At 37.8% G+C, this 18,717-nt stretch overlaps 3 protein-coding genes across 4 annotated transcripts in view; 1 reads left to right on the top strand and 2 right to left on the bottom strand.

Annotated features, from left to right (window-relative positions):
- LOC127838009 (ribonuclease 3-like) overlaps positions 1–1,782 on the bottom strand; it is a 521,860-nt gene extending 520,078 nt beyond the window's left edge. Inside the window, exon 1 of the mRNA XM_052365503.1 lies at positions 1,486–1,782. The gene's annotated coding sequence lies outside the window, so the exon portion shown is untranslated. The remainder of the gene's footprint in view (positions 1–1,485) is intronic.
- LOC127838015 (divergent protein kinase domain 1A-like) overlaps positions 1–7,956 on the bottom strand; it is a 29,335-nt gene extending 21,379 nt beyond the window's left edge. The window contains exon 1 of the mRNA XM_052365518.1: positions 7,882–7,956. The gene's annotated coding sequence lies outside the window, so the exon portion shown is untranslated. The remainder of the gene's footprint in view (positions 1–7,881) is intronic.
- LOC127838022 (uncharacterized) lies at positions 7,523–12,441 on the top strand. 2 transcript variants are annotated; one of them, XM_052365527.1, is made up of 3 exons: positions 7,523–7,670; positions 11,737–11,811; positions 12,187–12,441. In XM_052365527.1, exons 1-3 carry the CDS (start codon positions 7,572–7,574, stop codon positions 12,358–12,360), a joined length of 348 nt encoding a protein of 115 aa, XP_052221487.1. In that variant the 5' UTR covers positions 7,523–7,571; the 3' UTR covers positions 12,361–12,441. The 2 variants fall into 2 exon arrangements, with proteins under 2 accessions (XP_052221487.1, XP_052221488.1); XM_052365528.1 differs by lacking the exon at positions 7,523–7,670 and adding an exon at positions 9,593–9,731.
- The last annotated feature ends 6,276 nt before the right edge of the window (positions 12,442–18,717 follow it).

Here is an 18,717-nt window from a genome sequence, read left to right as displayed (position 1 = left end):
CATTTACCGGTAAATCTGCATACATGCATACATGCCAGACGTCCAGGCGGGACAATCCTACTTTTGGGGTGTTTGTCCCGGCATTCCGATGTGTGACAATTTGTCCAGACATTCGTAATAAAAAAACGAAGTTTGTTCCAGGTTCACAATAAAATTAGCTATTCCAGTGTTTGTTAATGGCAATTTTGGGGCCGATATTTGGCCCCATTCCCCTCAAGAAAGAGTATATATTTTCCCCCAATTTTGTAGAAAAAATCCCTTCCAGAAGTAAAAAAAAAAAAACAACATTTTTTTAAGGCCACTCCAAATTTATTTTTAAAACAAAGTTGAAGAGGCGAGCGAATTTTTTTTATTTTAAAACAGGAAAAATTCTCGAGCGAGTGAAGAATAAAAAAAATAATCACATTTTGATAGAAAAAATATTGCATTATGAAGAGATACAGGTTTAAACAGCTTTATTTTACATTCAAATCATTTTTTATACAAAAATATATATCAACCTCATATTTATAGGAGTAAGTTGCATATGACCTTTGACCAGGAAATATACGTGTAACCAAATCATTGAAGTGAAGAACACATGTCTACCTACAGCTGCTTATATTTGTTTAAAGTTTTAAACAGTGAAAGCTGTGAAAAGGTATACCATGTTGCCAGCTGTGAAAAGGTATACCATGTTGCAAGCTGTGAAAAGGTATACCATGTTGCAATAGCACTTGAAGAGGGAAAATCATCAAAATGATAATGACAGAGAGTCGGACAAAGGCCATGCATATAATCCATTGTCGCTATCTTATTTTAAAAGGGGCATGTCGATGGCTATATAGTACAGTATTTTATTTTTCTGAAAGAAATTTATACATAACAAAGAACTTATTTGATGTTTCTGAAATACAGGGACCTAGCTGTTAAGCATTTTCCGTCAACCATGTATTTTAAAAATGATAAAACATTGTCCCTGTGAAACTTTTAGAATCAGCAGTTAGTGATTTTATGTTTTTTTTTGTTCACTTAAAATTGTGTTATAGGAAACATTTGCCGACATATAGGGAAATACCGTCCATATGCCCATTTAATGAAGAAAAAGTATAAAAAAATCTAACGTCATTTTCCCGATGTTGTTTGAAATTGAACATGCTTCAACGGTATCTGCTGATAGTTGCATGTACAAACGTAAACAAACACATTCAAGTAAGTCACAGAACGTAGAAGATATGTATATATTTTTAAGGGTTGGCTACAGCAACTTTTTACCGCAATTTGTTAAAATGGTCACTACAGCGAAACACGTACTGGTCGTCTCGATCAAATTATTTTGTGTCTGCAGTTATCAATTAAAAAGGTTATGAAACACTATATTTGGCATTCGAATTTAGTGTCAAAATCGTTTCTGGTAGATCGCTTTTTTTCCACAAATTAACAAGATGCGTTTGTGAAACACAATGTCCCCCTATATGACGTTTGACCTTGAAGGATGACCTTGACCTTGTGAAGGATGACCTTGACCTTTCACCACTCAAAATGTGCAGCTCCATGAGATACACATGCATGCCAAATATCAAGTTGCTATCTTCAATATTGCAAAAGTATTCATAAAATAAGCGATTTGGGCCACATATATTTGACCTCTGACCTTGAAGGATGACCTTGACCTTTCACCACTCAAAATGTGCAGCTCCATGAGATGCACATGCATGCCAAATATCAAGTTGCTATCTTCAATATTGCAAAAGTATTCATAAAATGAGTGATTTTGGCCACATATATTTGACCTCTGACCTTGAATGATGACCTTGACCTTGACCTTTCACCACTCAAAATGTGCAGCTCCATGAGATACACATGCATGCCAAATATCAAGTTGCTATCTTCAATATTGCAAAAGTATTCATAAAATGAGCGATTTGCGCCACATATATTTGACCTCTGACCTTAAAGGATGACCTTGACCTTTCACCACTCAAAATGTGCAGCTTCATGAGATACACATGCATGCCAAATATGAAGTTGCCATCTTCAATATAGCAAAAGTTATTGCAAAATGTTAAAGTTGGCGAAAACAGACAAACAGACAGACCAACAGACAGACCAACAGACAGGGCAAAAACAATATGTCCCCCATTACTATAGTGGGGGACATAAAAACAAACACATGCGCTATGGTTACAGAAGGACACAAAAAATGAGTGCGAGCGGTAAACAAAACTATTATTTTTTCCATTTTGAAAAAATAGGTGCGGCAAATCCGATGACCAACATATCAATTTGGAGTGGCCTAAGAAAGAACTGTCTAATAATAAATATCTCACATTTATTTCATAACCAACTAACAACGTATAGAACTATAATAACTATGATTTTGAATTATTGTAAAGAGTTATAATAAATTAGTTTTTCCACTTAATCAGTTGACTTTTCACATGAATAGCTTTTTTCCCCAAAATGGCCAGGAAAAGGCCTGATGTATCTATATTGTGTCAATATGTGTTGATAAAAACATTCCAATTTGGTCCATTTTTTTGATAAAAAATGCTCAAATTTGCCATTTTATCGATTTAAAAAATCCCAATAAGACTCAAAATGGCTAGGAAAACTGAGACTGTGCATGAAGGCTGAACTGTCTAAAACTAATGTTGAAAAAATCATTGATATATATGTAAGAAAAAGGACAGAGACATTCAGTTGTGAATATTACATTCATACATACATGTGTATTCATATAAATATCATTACATATAAAAGAGTGAATGTTTACTTTTCCCCTTTTCCAAAAAAACAACGCCATTTTCCCCTTTGGACGGGCCCTGCCACCATTACCCTATAGGTGAAAAAACACTGTATTCAAACTCCATCTGACTTACAATTACCGGTTCAATTGCTTATCCCTTTATTGCTCCCTGTTAATTTATTACCATTTATGTATCTACATGTATTAGAAAAGTGCACTGATGTTGTTTATGACACCTTATCTATCGGCAAATTATTGATTTTATCGCGAATTCACCCCATGCGTTTTTATGATAAGGGTCGCTATTTGCTAGCGATAGTTTCAACGTAGTGAATTAATTATAAGCAGTCTGCTTATGTAATGCATGGCCCAAATCAAGTCCAAAGATACTATTTCACGCTATTCTGTGCATTATACCACATAAGGCTAAAACCGCATCAAAACACCAATTTTGTATATCAAACAAATTGAGTGCTGACGGATACACATTGTTGTTTCACATCAATTTACTTTTGTTTTTGACTGATTCTCAGAAAATAGTTTGTACATATTGCAGAAATCTAAATTTAGAGTTAATTGATGATTGGTTGAAGAAAAAACGTGCTCAATGTGCGCACATCGCATTGAATGATTTACACATGCCTCTTTCCCAAATGGATGTCAAATGGAGTCACTGAGTCATCCGCATAGTGAACAAGTGTGTTTAGTTCCGGAAAATGGAGAAACTCTGTGTAAATGCAATTCTTAAACACATTTATCGTCAATATTGGCCAGAAATAATGAGGTTTTGTTAGTAATATACTGATTGCTGACCACACTAAAGGTGGCATGATTAATCATTGTAGGTCACTAGGTGTCCCGCTTTTTGGTCAAATGTCCCGACACTTTTTATGGAATGTCCCGATTTGGACTTGAACAATTCTGGCATGTATGTAAATCTGTTTTCAATAATTTTTCAATCCCTCAAATATTGTGAGATTTTTTCGTTCGTTCAATAATCTTCATTTTGGCTTCACAAAAGAGGCATTTGCAAACGAATCAGCAAAGAAATATGAAACACATTTTAAAAGACTGCTTTTAATTGGATGATCAGGAAAACAGCCAAGGACATTGCTCATTTAAAACAAGATGTGTTTGTGAAACACAATGTCCCCCTATATGATAATTGACCTTGTAGGATGACCTTGACCTTGTGAAGGATGACCTTGACCTTGACCTTTCACCACTCAAAATGTGCAGCTCCATGAGATACACATGCATGCCAAATATCAAGTTGCTATCTTCAATATTGCAAAAGAATTCATAAAATAAGCGATTTGGGCCACATATATTTTACCTCTGACCTTGAAGGATGACCTTGACCTTACACCACTCAAAATGTGCAGCTCCATGAGATGCACATGCATGCCAAATATCAAGTTGCTATCTTCAATACTGCAAAAGTATTTATAAATGCTTAGGCAGAATCTGCCAGTGTAATATGCAGAGAGGTTTAGCGAGCCGTGGATTTTTCGGGCCGCTTATGAAATACACCCGCTGAATCAGTTGTACACCCTCCCACGACTTTACGCCAATTACGCAGGGTTGGCATACTGACCTGTCGATTGAGTATTGACCGGGCCGGCAGTCAATACCCATTTAAAACCGGTCAATACTGGTCATTTCTGGTCAATACTGGTTGATTGAAAGGAGCTATTTTGTATTAAATCAATAATAATTCTGTAATTGATAAACTTTTTTGAGTTATTTATTGTACAAAAAATCTTTAAAGCTGTAAAAAAAAAACTTCTTTATCATTTAGAAGATTACTTGCTATTAATTTAATAGTTACTTCTAACTTGTCTCCTTTCTGTATTAAGGTTTTTTTCCCTTCCATATTTAAAAGTTCAATTGGTATTCAAATGAATAAGAAATCAAAGTTCTTGATTTTGACAACAAATAATGTTTTCCAATTGTGGGTCTACTCTAGACTCTTCTTTTCAATTATTTGTTTCTTTTAATAAATATTTCTTATTATGTTTTTTATTTTTATATCAATGGAAAATAAAAGATTTTTCACTACGTGTATGTTGTTTACATGTAAAAAGTATTTTAAAAAATCTATGCAAGAATACATGACAAGTAAGGGTGGTGTCAAAAAGGTGCCATTTAAGACCCTATTATCAGTTTTGGATGCCCCAACCTGGTGACAAGACTGTGGGGACAGTGGGGCATGAGGAACAACTCATACACAGTAATTGACAGGTTCTTGTTCAATCAAGCACAGAATTATCTGAGCATTCATAATTCATTAGAATTGAAAAAAAGTTCAATCGACCAGAAAAATCAAATTGACCAACTTTGACTGATTTGCAAAATGTTGAGAGTTTGGCCTACAAATTGCATAAACAAGCTTAACCCATTACCACTTACATACCCCGCTAATCTGCTTATCTCCACCACTGATCAATAGTCAATAAGGTTACAATATACTAAATATTTTTGGTGTTCAATGCTATACCCTCTAAAAACAAAATCTTCATTTATTTGAAGACACAATTCTTTGTACGGGCACTTGCCATGACTTTATTTTTGAATATGTCTGTGTTCATGTGGTAGGGAAAACATTGTTGTATACTACAAATTCACTGTTTTGCTTTTAGGTTGGAGAGTACCCAAGACTTTGACAGTTGGCGGGAAACCATCATCAACTGGAGAGATGCTGGTAAAAAGTTGACCATAAAACAGTGACCTCTGATTCGCATTGAGTTCTTTCTTACATACTGGATGACCTATCTTTTTTATTGTTTAAATCATTGCAGCTAGGAATGCTCTTTAAGAAAAGGTATGGTTATAGGGGTGTCTACGCGCAAAAGTTTGACTTTATTTTTTGTTAAAGTTATTGCTTTTACATTGAATTTGTGTAGGAAATCTTTTGGTATATAGTGCCCATAATCAGTATCTGTTATCAATAGGTATCTAGCTGATAGCGGACACCCTCCCAATAGAGGAAATTGGATTATTGTGCACTGTATGGGGGGTAATATGGTTCTTGCTGGTTTTATGACCCTTTGTGTTGATTATACAAACAGAGTGTGAATGTATGAATTGTAGGCAATAAAAAATGCTTTTCAATGATGCCTTTGATCCATATCTTTATACCGCGTTTGATCAGTTTGGCCTGCATGTACTGTTTCATAGAATTCCGTCCATTAAATTTCACCATTGCCTCGTCTACCACCACCTGCTTGCCAAGCGTATAACTGTCACCAATTGTCCCTGAAACATGGTCTATCACAGGACGAACTTTGTACAGTTTGTCATGATTTGGTGCTCCTGGTGGGGGTCATTGGCTCTGTCGGACACATGAAAATACTGGTTCAGTTTCTGGTACATGTATCTATTTGAAGTCATGACTGACTTGAAGCCTTGGTTACCAATGAAGATTTTTTTGCTCCAGTACCTTTCAATCGTTGGAATCTTGTTAATGCCAATCCAAATATTAAGTCCGATTAACACTCCTATCTCGGCAGAGTCCGTTTCTGTCCATCTCAGGTCATGTCTTCCTTCCGATTCCATCTTCCAAGTCGCATAGTTGTTTGTGTGCCTTGCAATTTCAGCAAACATCATTGGTTGGAACATCAGAGAGAAGAAGTCCAAAGGGGAGGCAAGTTCATCATCGAAGTCCTGAGGAAGATTGGGGCTAGGTCGCTCTCGACAAAGTCATTGAACTGAAAAGAAAAAATGATTTGAAATGATTGTATGAAATTACATAAAATTGTTATATATTATATACATTGCTGCAGGTATTAAAATATATAATCTGTATCTCTTGGACATACAAGAATCGATCACTGCCACGTAAAACTGAATTTTACAAATAAAAGTAGCATGCTAACTGACAATTAATTTCAATTTCGTGTACATGTACATACCGCTAGGGGAGAAAATCTTGAATTCCATTCTGTCAGCGGTTCGTCGTCAGAATCCCACTCACTTTCACTGGATTCCGTTTCAATGTCAGAACGAATGTCCTCGGGCTCAAAACCTGAAAATTCTGACCCACTATCGTCAGAATTATAATTATTTTCATCAGTTGTTTGCAACGCGTCCTCCATCTTAGCTAGTTGTTTTGAATAGGAAGTGCAATGTCAAACTCGCGCATCGGTTACATGATTGGAACGCTATTTTTAGCTATTCTTCAAATAGTAATCATGTGCTTTTTTTACCGGAAATTGGCAAGGAGAATCTAAACTTTCAATAGGTATATCCCAATATGACGTCATTTAATGTTATATTTAGTTAATGGGGATCTAAATTGGAGAGCGTCGCAGTGCGTCTTAAGGTGAGAACTAGAAATGCGTCAATGTGTGGCATCATCTGTAGATCGATAATTGTGTCGATAAGCGTCAATAGGTGGTAGAGCAATAATGCATTGTAGTGCGGCATTAGGTGGTAATGGGATAAAATAGTGGGTATTAATAGCTTAAGACATTATTGGCAACATGTCTGTTTTATTTATAATTTTTATATTACCATTATTGTTTAATAAGGCATGGAATATTAATCAAAATTGGGGGTAAAGTTCAATGAACCAGTATTGACCAGTAATGACCATTTCGGGAGTATTGACTGGGGCGGTTTTAACCAGTAAAAACCGCTGGTTAAAACCGGGGACGGTCGATTGGTGCCAACCCTGCAATCACGCAAATGACCCCCCGACAATCCGATTTGCGGAAAAATTACACCTATGAACCCGGAGTGTGTCGCACCAATTCTACCTAAAAAAACTTACAAGACTCCAGCCAGTTTGGACGATTTTTGAATTTATAGCTGCAATTTCCAGCTATGTTTTTTGTACTGAATGATATTCAATTTTTGGCCTAGTGTGTGGGGGTGGGGAACCAGACTACGCATTAGAAAAACCAACCAGACTAACATGGATTGCACCAGGATCGCGGAGGTGAGAAACGAGTAAATTTTACTTTTACTTATATAAGACAAGTGTAACTCTATGAGTATGACTGTGGAAGTGTGTTTAGCGTCTGGGTGGGGTATTTTTATTTATAAAAAAAAACGTGATAAAATCAATGTAAATATTTTAATGCAGAAATTTGTTCAATAAATGGCATTCGTAAGTTAACATTTACACTGATGGAACACAAGTTTCTTACCGATTAACAGCAACTGTGTTGATATATTTTTATGTAAACATTCGTCTCAGCCATCAAGGGAGATTACTCTAACACTAAGGTTATACACAACTAACTGTTCATGTTCGTCAAAAGTGTTCTTACTCCGACAACGCTTCAAGCTTAACAGTGAAAACTTATTGAGTTTTTTTTATTCACTAGCCTTTTCATCTTTACGTCAGTCTTAAATCGTTTGATTCATTTAAAATTCATACGGAAACTTAATTAAACGTTTGCAGTTGCTCCCAGCTTTTAATAAACGGACTTTCTATTTATTTATATGCATAGAAATAGATATTAAACAACGAATGTTATTTTAAGCAGGGACATATACAAACAAAAATAGGTCCCTGTTTTAAGCAATATGATTAAGAACAAGTTTGCATGATTAGGGCAATTTTGCTTGAAATAGTCACGTTACAGCTTTTCGGAGTTGCTACAGACTTTGGCTCCATCGGCCATTGTCGACTCGGGTACTACATAAAAGTACGTACTCTTAAGTATACAAAATATATATCCCGGCTATCCCGGGTACGGAAAATACGCTTAAAGGCACCCGGTAAATAATAAGATATTAGGTGCTACCTAATTAACGGGCAAAAGCTTATTTTATAACCATGTGATGTAATAAAAATTTGGACATTATTGTGTACAAAACATTATAATTGTTTCAATACAAAAATGATGCATCCAAACGATTAAATATTATTTTTTGCCGGATGAAGCGTTTTACATCTGTCAAGCTTTTATAACCCATATTTTATAATTGTGCGCTTATTTAGCCTCTAGAATTCAAGGATAGTTCGGTGGCTGCGGCATAGTGGATATGGTGTCTGCTTAACGACTCGGAGGTCTCGGTATTGATCCTTTAAGTGGAAGCGTTCTTTAGATCACCCATTAGAAAGCAAATACTGGTCCAACTCAGGAAACAGACTGTTTTTATTATGTCTCAATTCAACCAAAGCTGTTGATTCTTGCATAACCTGATTTAACATAATAATGTATTGTGTCAAATCAATTTAGGTATCTCGCAGTTTTTTTCGCAAACTTTTGTTGCCTACTTTAAATTCATAACAAAAATAGCGGTTTTAAAGCAATTAATAAAGCACAGTCTTAACTGCATACACTTATCAGTTTTGAATGCAAACACAAATTTCATATAATTTTTTATAATCCACATTCTAATAAGACATGGAGCAATCAAAGATATATCAGTAATCATATGAGCTTATTTAAATGTCAGTCATTGTCTTTCTAGGAGTAGCCGCTAGCAAAAGCATGTAAATATTGTTACTATATTCAGTACATATATACAAACTTTTATGGTAATATATGGCGCTACACAACACTTCATATTTATTTGAACGTAAAAGAATAGTAACACAAATTCAATACATAATATAGAGGGTATTTGTTCATGTCAGTGAAAGATCGTTTGTTATTTTACGAGTGATCATAGAAAATATTATTTTTCTATGATCACGAGTGAGATAACAAACTGACATGAACAAATTTTCTGTTTCTTTTATGCCCCTTTTTCAAGAAAATAATTAACAGCTGTTTTTCTTTTGCTGAAAAGTTACCCTTTCTCGGAGTTTCTCCCGTGGCGTGCCTCAATACATTGATATCACGTCATTTTGTTGTCGAAATCACGTCATTTTGTTGACGAAATTACGTCATTATTCCAGGGAATTTCTTCATTAAACCCTTTTACAATGTAAATAAACAGTAAAAAAAGCATAAAACTAAAAGAAAACGTTTTGGATTCGGTGGAATATCGATTTTGTTTCACTCATGATCATAGAACAAATATAAACAAGGATATACACAAGGGAAGTACATCTTGATATGATAATCTAAAAATAGAAAAAGTCATTCCGAAAATTTGTTCTTTTCATCGGTGAAAAGAACAATTGTGTTATTTTCACTGCTGTTATTTCACTGCAGAAATGTCATTTTTTTATCATTAGGTAAAAAAGAAACTTAATTACTGTCATCAGTGCATGTATGAAAACTTATATTGGTCATTGTCTTTCCAAATTGGTAGTGATTGTGTCATCGCGTTTCCAAATTGGTGGTGATTTTATATTGCCTGTACATTTGTGGATAAATTAATAGTCGCTGAATCGCACTACGTTTCCAATTTTTTTAAATAAGGCGAGGTATGTTAAAAACTAGATTAAATAATTTAAAAAAGCACTTCCAGTTCTTAGCACCACCTATGAAGCATCATTTGCTCGTTTATTAATGCATCTCCAAAAAGAGATTGCGCCAGTGATTATAGGCCATGACAAATGCTGTACAGCATTTTGTGTAACATTTTTTTTTATCATATGGAATGAAGTGACCATATGTACCAGGGAAAGATTGGTAGAGAGTGGATTTTATTTAAATCAAATCTTGTTAGTTTAAAGGCTTTACAATTTCAGTATAACCGATAGATCGTATCACTGTATCGGAGTAGGAAGTGAAAATTTGCACACTCAATGGTCATAAACATAAAGATTTCTTTTTTTTAACTAGGAAGTAGGGAACTTAAATGCAATAAATTAGCCTCGCTTTGTGAAAAGGGGGTTGAATGCATGTGCGTAAAGTGTCATCCCAGATTAGCCTGTGCAGTCCACACAGTCTTACCAGGGACGACACCTTCTGCTTTTATTGTATTTTTGGTTTAAAGGAAGACTCTTCTTTGCAAAAATCCAGTGTAGGCGGAAAGTGTTCATTCCATCTAAGTTAACACCGACGGCTTGTCACATTTGGTTATCGAAAATGAGGACGAAACAAGTGATTATTCCGATTTGAATTGATAACCATCGACATTTTGATCATTTTTGCTATTGCTTTTTGCTCTTTTTATAAAATGCACATACACATAAAAGAAAATCCGATTTTTACAGCTCCTGGTACGCCTAAGAAAGTTGTATGCGTCTGCTAAATAATCTGAAAATTGAAATTCCTCTACAATATGAAACTGGTAAATTTTGGTTGAAATGGAAAAAATATACATCCACGCCGGGTTTGGAACTAAAAAATAGGCTTGTGACCGTAACTACTATTTTTGTCTAACTTTTGAGACGACCCTCACCGAATAATACATACAGGTCTGAAGTCAATGGACCGAAATAGGTGACGCAGTACACAACTTTCGCTTAAGCTGAACTGCGGAATCTCCGCGTAACGGAAAAATTGGAAAGGGATTGATATATACTATTATATAAATTAATGGAATAAGAATCAGTCTTAATGGAAATATTTTTTATTTCGCCGACTTTATTTTATTTAATGTGACCTTGTCGATAATTTGTTACATCGACCGAAACAGGTGACTCGAGGATACATTTATAAAAAATGTCACAGTGACAGTGTTGTACAATAATTTTCTTCGTTTTATGTACATATACTTTCGGTAAGCAAATAAAAGTTATAAACGTTTGGCATTCATGTATATAGAAAAACTTCAATTAGTAAAGGTAGTAGTTTTATAGAATAAGAGTGTTTTAGTCTTGAATACACGAATATGGATTTTCGACAATGTTTGCGGTACCGAATTTATTAAAAGATGTGAAAAACATATATTAAATTGTATTGTATTTTTTAACATAACCATTTTTTCACTTTAGCAAATGGAACTATTTATATAAAGTTAATATTTGATGCTTATCATGTATTGTATATACTTGTAGATATTATTTATAAATGTGTTCCGTATTTAAGCTCGTTTACATTACCCACAAATAAGTTAGAGCAGAATTTCTAGAAAGTTTTTGACAGCATTTGTCTATTACTATAATTCAGGCATTTAATTTTCATAAGTTTACATTATTATTGTGTCAACAGATGGCGTTGTGCCAGGACGTGTGCACCCCCGGGGATGACTCGACCTGTCCGGTGGGGCAGTGCTGTGTAAAAGAGGTACGGTAATACATGATTTTAAACCAAACTACACTTTATACCGCAGTAACTATAGATAATCAAAACGCCGAAGGCGCTGCATTTGTTCACTATTCCGTTACATTGGCCACATAATTCTTTTTAAAATGTACTGTTTATAGCAAAACATATACAAAGCATATAGGATTAAACTATTGTTTCGGGTTGTTTATATGATAAATAAGTATTTGGATATATACTTGCACATAAATGAAAGTAACATATGTTATAATTAAGAAGTTTTTATAATAAAAAGAAGAACACACTGATTTATTTAAAATCTTAAACTCTTAATGTTAATCACTATGAATAAATCAAACCAACACCTTTAACAGTTTTATGAATGTATTTATCTAGGGACTTGTGTACCTTGATACTCACGAGGGACCCAGGCCCCCCTTCCAGATCTCCTGCAAACCCTTCCAACAGCGCGGGGAGTGGTGTTACCCTGAACCAGATTTTACAGGGATGTGTCCGTGTGCCTCCGGCCTCACGTGCGGGAATGTCCAAATACTTGGACGTTGTGAGTGATGCGGGAATGTCCAAATACTTGGGCGTTGTGAGTGATCTGTAAATGAAAAATAAATAATAATGAATAAATAAAAAAAAGTAGTTTTGCACATAATTGTTGATGGATGGAGAGTACTGTAATACTTAGACACTTCTAAGTTGTCAGGATAGAACAAACGACCGAGTTACGGTTTAACAAATCTATTCATTCAAATCGTAGAACGCGTCTTAAGAAGTTTGGTTTACGAATAAATAACTATAAGTATGATGAAGGTGCGCAGCATCACTGTTACTTGATTACTATTTTAAATAACTTAAAAGAATACTTAAGATTTTACAGAACTATTCCCTACCATTATGATGGCTTTAGCTTAAGCTGGTAGGTTTCCGACTTTTAAATGACGTGGATTTTAAGTCATTGACCGAGGTGAAGAATCCGTGATGCTGCGCGCTATTTATAGTGAAGATGCTTTAGGATTCCGAAACTTAGGCGTCCCAACCAATCAACGTGCACTTAGGAATTCCTTAACCAATAAAACAAGTTTACAAAGAGCCATTTTCCTAAACAGCATTTCGGAATCCTAAATCAACAAAGTAAGTCAATAATATGAGTTGTTACATTATAAAAAGCAATTTGTATTAAAACACATAACATTAATACATAATATGAGGCAGAAATGTTCTGCATTTAAATTCTGTTAAACATTTTAATAATACAATGGAAACATGAAACTAAATGATGAATAGGCTTTCTACGCCTAACGAAATAGTTCCAAAGCATTTGCAACTGGAACATAACTTTACCAAAATGCAATACACAAATGCATCCTTAGATTAATAATACAAGTGAAAGCCATTAATTTTGGAGAACAATAGTTAGGAATAACAAATTATATTGTGCAATTGAAAATGTAGGTCGTATTCCTACACAGCTGGCTGACAGCGTCATAGTAAACAAACATGGAGCGTATTTTTGGATTGGAATTACTGAATTGTGACAAACAATGGATTGTTAGCAAGTATCTGGAGTTAATAAAACATGTGTAAGTAGATTTAATTGATAATTTCATAACTGTTACATATTACATTTCCCCTACCTTAAAGAAATAAACTCCTCCTGGAGTTTGAAATGTACAAGCACAAGTACTTTTTTTATGTCATTAAATTTAAACAGTCATTTAAAATATATGATTTAATAAAATTTAATTATTTATACTAAACAACTTTAAACATTCAAAGTTTACATGACATCTTCTTCCTTCAGGGCCTGACTGGAATGTCCTTGATGATGGACAGGAGAGGATCGTCTTGATGTTCTGGGAGGGTCCTTAGTATCGTCGACTTGACTTCAGTTGGAAGAGAGCTGACGCCGCTGGCAATCTCTCGGACTGTTTCGTGTAAGTAGTGGCGGGCCTTTCCACTGTTGTCCAGGAGAATACCTGCTGTACCAGGGAGCATCAGGTGCTGAAATTGGTGGACCAACAGACATCGGTTGGTGATGCTCCATGATACAGCAGTGGACTGAAGGATGGATGTTGCAGCATACTCCAGTGCAAGTAATCGGCAGTCAGGAGATAGGTTCCTCCATCCTTTTGGTGGCCAGCGTAAACCTTGTACGAGCGTAATTGCCTCATCCGGAACAGAAGACCAATCACGTTTGGAAGGGGGTAGCAGAGGCATTGCCCCACTGACCAGAAGTGCCGTCGCATGTGTTTGTAGGAGTGTGTTGGCAGGGGTCGGCACGTAGTGTTCCACCGCAGACAATGGAGAAGGGGAATACCTCGCGACCTCGCTTTGAGCCTCGGTGGTTGGGGATGTTGGATGATATACAGGTGTTGAACCTCTAATAGGTGATAGAAGGCATCGGACAGAAAAAGGGACTGTTGTTGTGGGTAACATTGATGAAGTGGTGATGGGACTCCTAATAGTTGGTGGTGGCTTGAAAACAGATGCTGTTGGCAGGGAAGGCAGGTTGGCAGTGATGGGTGCTTGGAGTGTGGCTGCAGGCGTCGACATCATGGTTGGAACAGGACGGACGGAAGATGTGTTAATAGGTGACAGATTGGTTGAAGATGGTGTCTGGCTGGAGAGTAAAGTGTTGGCTGTGGAGGCGATGACGGCAGTTACCTCATTGGTCCTTCGGAGAGGGGTGATTGCGGGGGTTGAAGTTGGTACAGGGATGAGCAATGAAGATGCAGACACTGTGGGGAGGGGAGACAAATCAAAGGATGGCATGGATTGGAGGGGTAGCTGGACGGGTGATGATGGATCAGATAGGTGGAACGACATTGGAGACGGTATAATGTCGATTTCCGATTCTCTTATTGCCTGGAACACAATGTCGCTCCTCTTCTGCACCCTTGCAACCAACCGGTCCTCAATCCCAAGCAATTGCGCGATATCCATATAAAGATCTGGATAGTCCTCTTCAGCCCAGGGACCTTGAGGTTGAGTCTGCGAAGGAGCGATACAATCCTGTCGCCACTTCAATGCGCTCAAAGACTTTTGATTTTGGAAGATCCCCTTCTTAATGGTGGCCTTATAGACAGAAGGTCCATCTTCCAAATACGCCACAGCACCGAATTCATCTAGTCGGATGTATGAAACACTTCCAGAAGATTTTCGTTTCCTGGATTTTGCAGACGATTCACATCCCAACTCCCAACCCTTAATCCATGAAGAAATTCCAGGAGATCTACCTGCAGCCCACTTTGTTACAAGATATTTTGCGTAGGACGCAGTGGCGCTGTTGGGGTTTTCAACTTCATGGCACTTGATGAATGCAGCTGGCTCCGTAGAGAAGTAGAAGGCCACCTTATTGCTGAAAAGGTCATTTGGTGCTACTCGGAGCTCAATGGGGTGCTTTGACTTCGCGTGGTAGCGTAAATCACCAGAACGGCTGAAGAGTTTGGGTCGATGATCAACACAGAAGGGGCAGATGAGTTGATATCCAAATTGGCTTGTATCCTGCAAGTACACAAGGGAAATACCTTACTGATGAGCTGATATGCTTTAACGTAGAATCTAATCATTCTCTGGAGTAAATCACAATCGGGTGATCAAGCCAACTTCATTACTCAGCGTATGGTGCGCACCATTCATCATAGACTTCAATCTTCATTTAAGCATCATCATTTGTATCGGTATCAAATTATCATATTGCAGGATTCATGCAAATTTCAGAAGTTTGCCATCGAGTGATTGCAACCACAGCGAAGATTAAACAATATATATATAATAAAGTGCAGATTGTATTGTTGTAGGAAGTGGTCTGTGTGAAGATAACAATTTGTGAGCTGTGTAAATTGTACTGATAAATATCTACTTTGCGTTAAGAATCCACTTAGGGATTTCGCTTCCGTTGAATCGCATCAACCTGTTAACATGGATTGGTTTAGCTTTGTGTTTCTGGGACTTCTTTATAAGATAGACAAGATCGTCTATCTTTCCTAATACAAGATATGGCCCTTGCCATTGTGGACGTAGTTTACTACATACACTTGGTTTGCGTGTTGAATCCAGTAACCAGACAGGGTCACCAACCTTGAATTGCCTAGTTTTTGCGAGAAGGTCATAATGTCGCTTGCGGTAGACCACCTTTTTCGCAAGAACTTTACGAGCAACATCATGGATGTGTTCCAAATTTGCAACCAGGTCTGACACATAATCGTCAGGAATAGGTTTTTCGTTTGTACCAGACCCTGGTGGCAGTCCAATGCAGGCCTGCAAGGGCAATGTGATTTCTCTACCAAAAACCATTTTGTTGGGAGACTGTCCGCTGCTAGTGTTGATGGAAGACCGGTAAGCCATGAGTACTTGTGGCAGAAACTGGTCCCAAGTTCGTTGGTTTGAGGCAGAGTACATGGTGAGCATGGTACCTAGAGTGCGGTTAAAGCGCTCAACCATTCCGTTGGACTGCGGATGCAATGGAGTGGACAGAGTATGCCTTATTCCCAACAAGTCGCACATGTTTTTAAAAAGAGATGAGGTAAAACAACTACCCTGATCCGAATGTATTGATAGAGGGACTCCAAATCGCGAAACATAATTGTCGACAAATGCTTTTGCAATAGTTTTGGCTTCTTGATTTGGTATCGCAATGGCTTCAGTCCACCGTGTAAAGCAGTCGCATATCACAAGGACAAATGCATTACCAGATTCAGACCTGGGAAGCGGCCCATATATGTCCACAGCACACCGCTCTAATGGGGCTAAGGTGTGATTCTGACCTAGGGGTGACTTAGGCGGCTTAGATTTCTTGCGTGATACGCAGTGTGTACACATCGCTCAGTACCTCTCAACGTCTTCTCGCATACTTGGCCAGAAGAAAGTTTGCCGAATCTTTCCTAGTGTCTTCTCGACACCCAAGTGAGCACCAGACGGAATGTCATGGAAGTAATAAAGTACATCTTCTCGTCTGTGAGACGGTACGACAATCTGATCCCATTTGTGAAGCTCATCCTCATGCCATGTACGTACTAGGAAACCTCTACTAACGTTCAATCGGTCCCACATGCGCCAAAGGATTTTGACAGCAGATGCTTTGTCACTGACAGCCTGCCATTGTGGCCTTGTCTCAGAACCTTCAAGAGCTTGAATGAGGTATGCAATGCAAGGATCTCTCAGCTGCTCGGTTTTGATTTCTGTGGGTGACCAGTTACTTAGAGTAGCCATTGAAGGTTTGCATTGGGACTTTTCATTTGCTTTGGATCGTGTAACGGCCCTTAAGCGATCATTGTCATGCTTGTCTACCTCAGGGAGACAATTTTCAGGTGTAGCAGTTTGTTGCTCGGACACTTCATCACTGAGGCGTTGTTGCCGGGCACAATTACAGCACGGATTGCGTGAAAGGGCATCAGCATTCCTGTGCTGTGACCCACTACGGTGCGTAACCTCAAGGTTATACGTACCAAGCTCCTGTAGCCAGCGTGCAACTTGCCCAGTAGGGTGCTTCAGGTTTTTCATCCAGCTTACCGCTGCATTATCTGTCCGGACAAGGACTGGCTGTCCGTACAAATAGGAGTGAAGTGCTTTCAACGCATTTATTACAGCAAGCAACTCCTTCCGTGTAACACAGTATGCTTTTTCATGGGAGTTGAGAGCCTTACTGTAATATGCAATCACAGTTTCGGTCCCGTTTTGAATTTGTGAGAGGACAGCACCAGTTGCTATGTCACTGGCGTCAGTGTCCAGGACAAACTTGGAACCAGGAACCGGATAACCTAGAATTGGTGAGGAAGTTAGAGAAGTCTTTAGAGATTGGAATGACTCGTCGCATTCTTGTGACCACTCAAATTTGGAGCTCTTATCCGAAACCTTGTGCAAAGGTTTCGCTTTAAGCGCAAAGTCCTTGACGAAGCGCCTATAATACGAGCAAAGTCCCAGAAAGCTCTTAACCTCCTTAGCATCTCTCGGCGTTGGCCATGTCAGCACTGCTTCAATCTTTGCTGGGTCAGTAGAGATACCATCCTCTGAGACAATGTGGCCAAGAAATTTTATTTTCTTTTGAAACAAGCTTCATTTTGAGGGCTTACATTTAAGGTTAGCATCAAGAAGCCTTTCGAAGATATGTTCAAGGCGGGCTAAACCTTCGGACACAGTGGCACATGGAACAACAATGTCATCCATATATAGGAGACACTCCTCCCACTGTAGACCTCTTAGAACGTTCTCCATCAGCCTTTCGAATGTAGATGGAGCATTTGCCAGTCCAAAACTCATTACTGTAAATTGGTACAGCCCCATAGTTGTTGCAAAAGCGGTCTTTTCTTTGTCAGCATCACTCATACCGACCTGCCAGTAGCCGCTATTAAGATCAAGCGAGTTGAAATATTTGGCGCCAGAAAGTGAATCGATGCAATCGTCAACCCTTGGTAGCGGGTATGCGTCTTTGATGGTGACGTCATTTAGGCGCCGATAGTCTATACAGAACCGCGGGGTGCCATCTTTCTTGGTCACTAAAACAACTGGAGAAGCCCATGCACTGCTTGACGGCTCTATGATGCCACGTTCCAGCATTTTGGTAACTTCTTCCTTTTCAATTGCACGTTTACCAAGTGGTAAACGCCTTGGCGGTTGCCGAATTGGTGCAGCTTTACCAGTGTTGATGACATGTTTGACTAGTGAGGTTCGCCCAATGTCCTCAGAAGATTTGGAAAAGACAGGACTGTACTTGCAAAGCAAGTTTTGAAGATCAGATTTTTCCTGATCAATTAGATGGACTGAACTGCGATCATACAGATCAGTAAGGTGCTGTGGCAAAGTGTTACATTCAACTTGTTGTGTCACACGTGCAACACGATGTTGTTGCGTGTTTTCAAAGAAAGGTTTGCAGGTGCCAAGATGCATTCGTTTGAAGATTGTGACAGGTTCTGAACC

Source organism: Dreissena polymorpha, chromosome 7, assembly GCF_020536995.1.
Source record: "Dreissena polymorpha isolate Duluth1 chromosome 7, UMN_Dpol_1.0, whole genome shotgun sequence".
Classification (NCBI taxonomy): domain Eukaryota; kingdom Metazoa; phylum Mollusca; class Bivalvia; order Myida; family Dreissenidae; genus Dreissena; species Dreissena polymorpha.
This window is presented reverse-complemented; position numbering and strand designations above follow the sequence as displayed.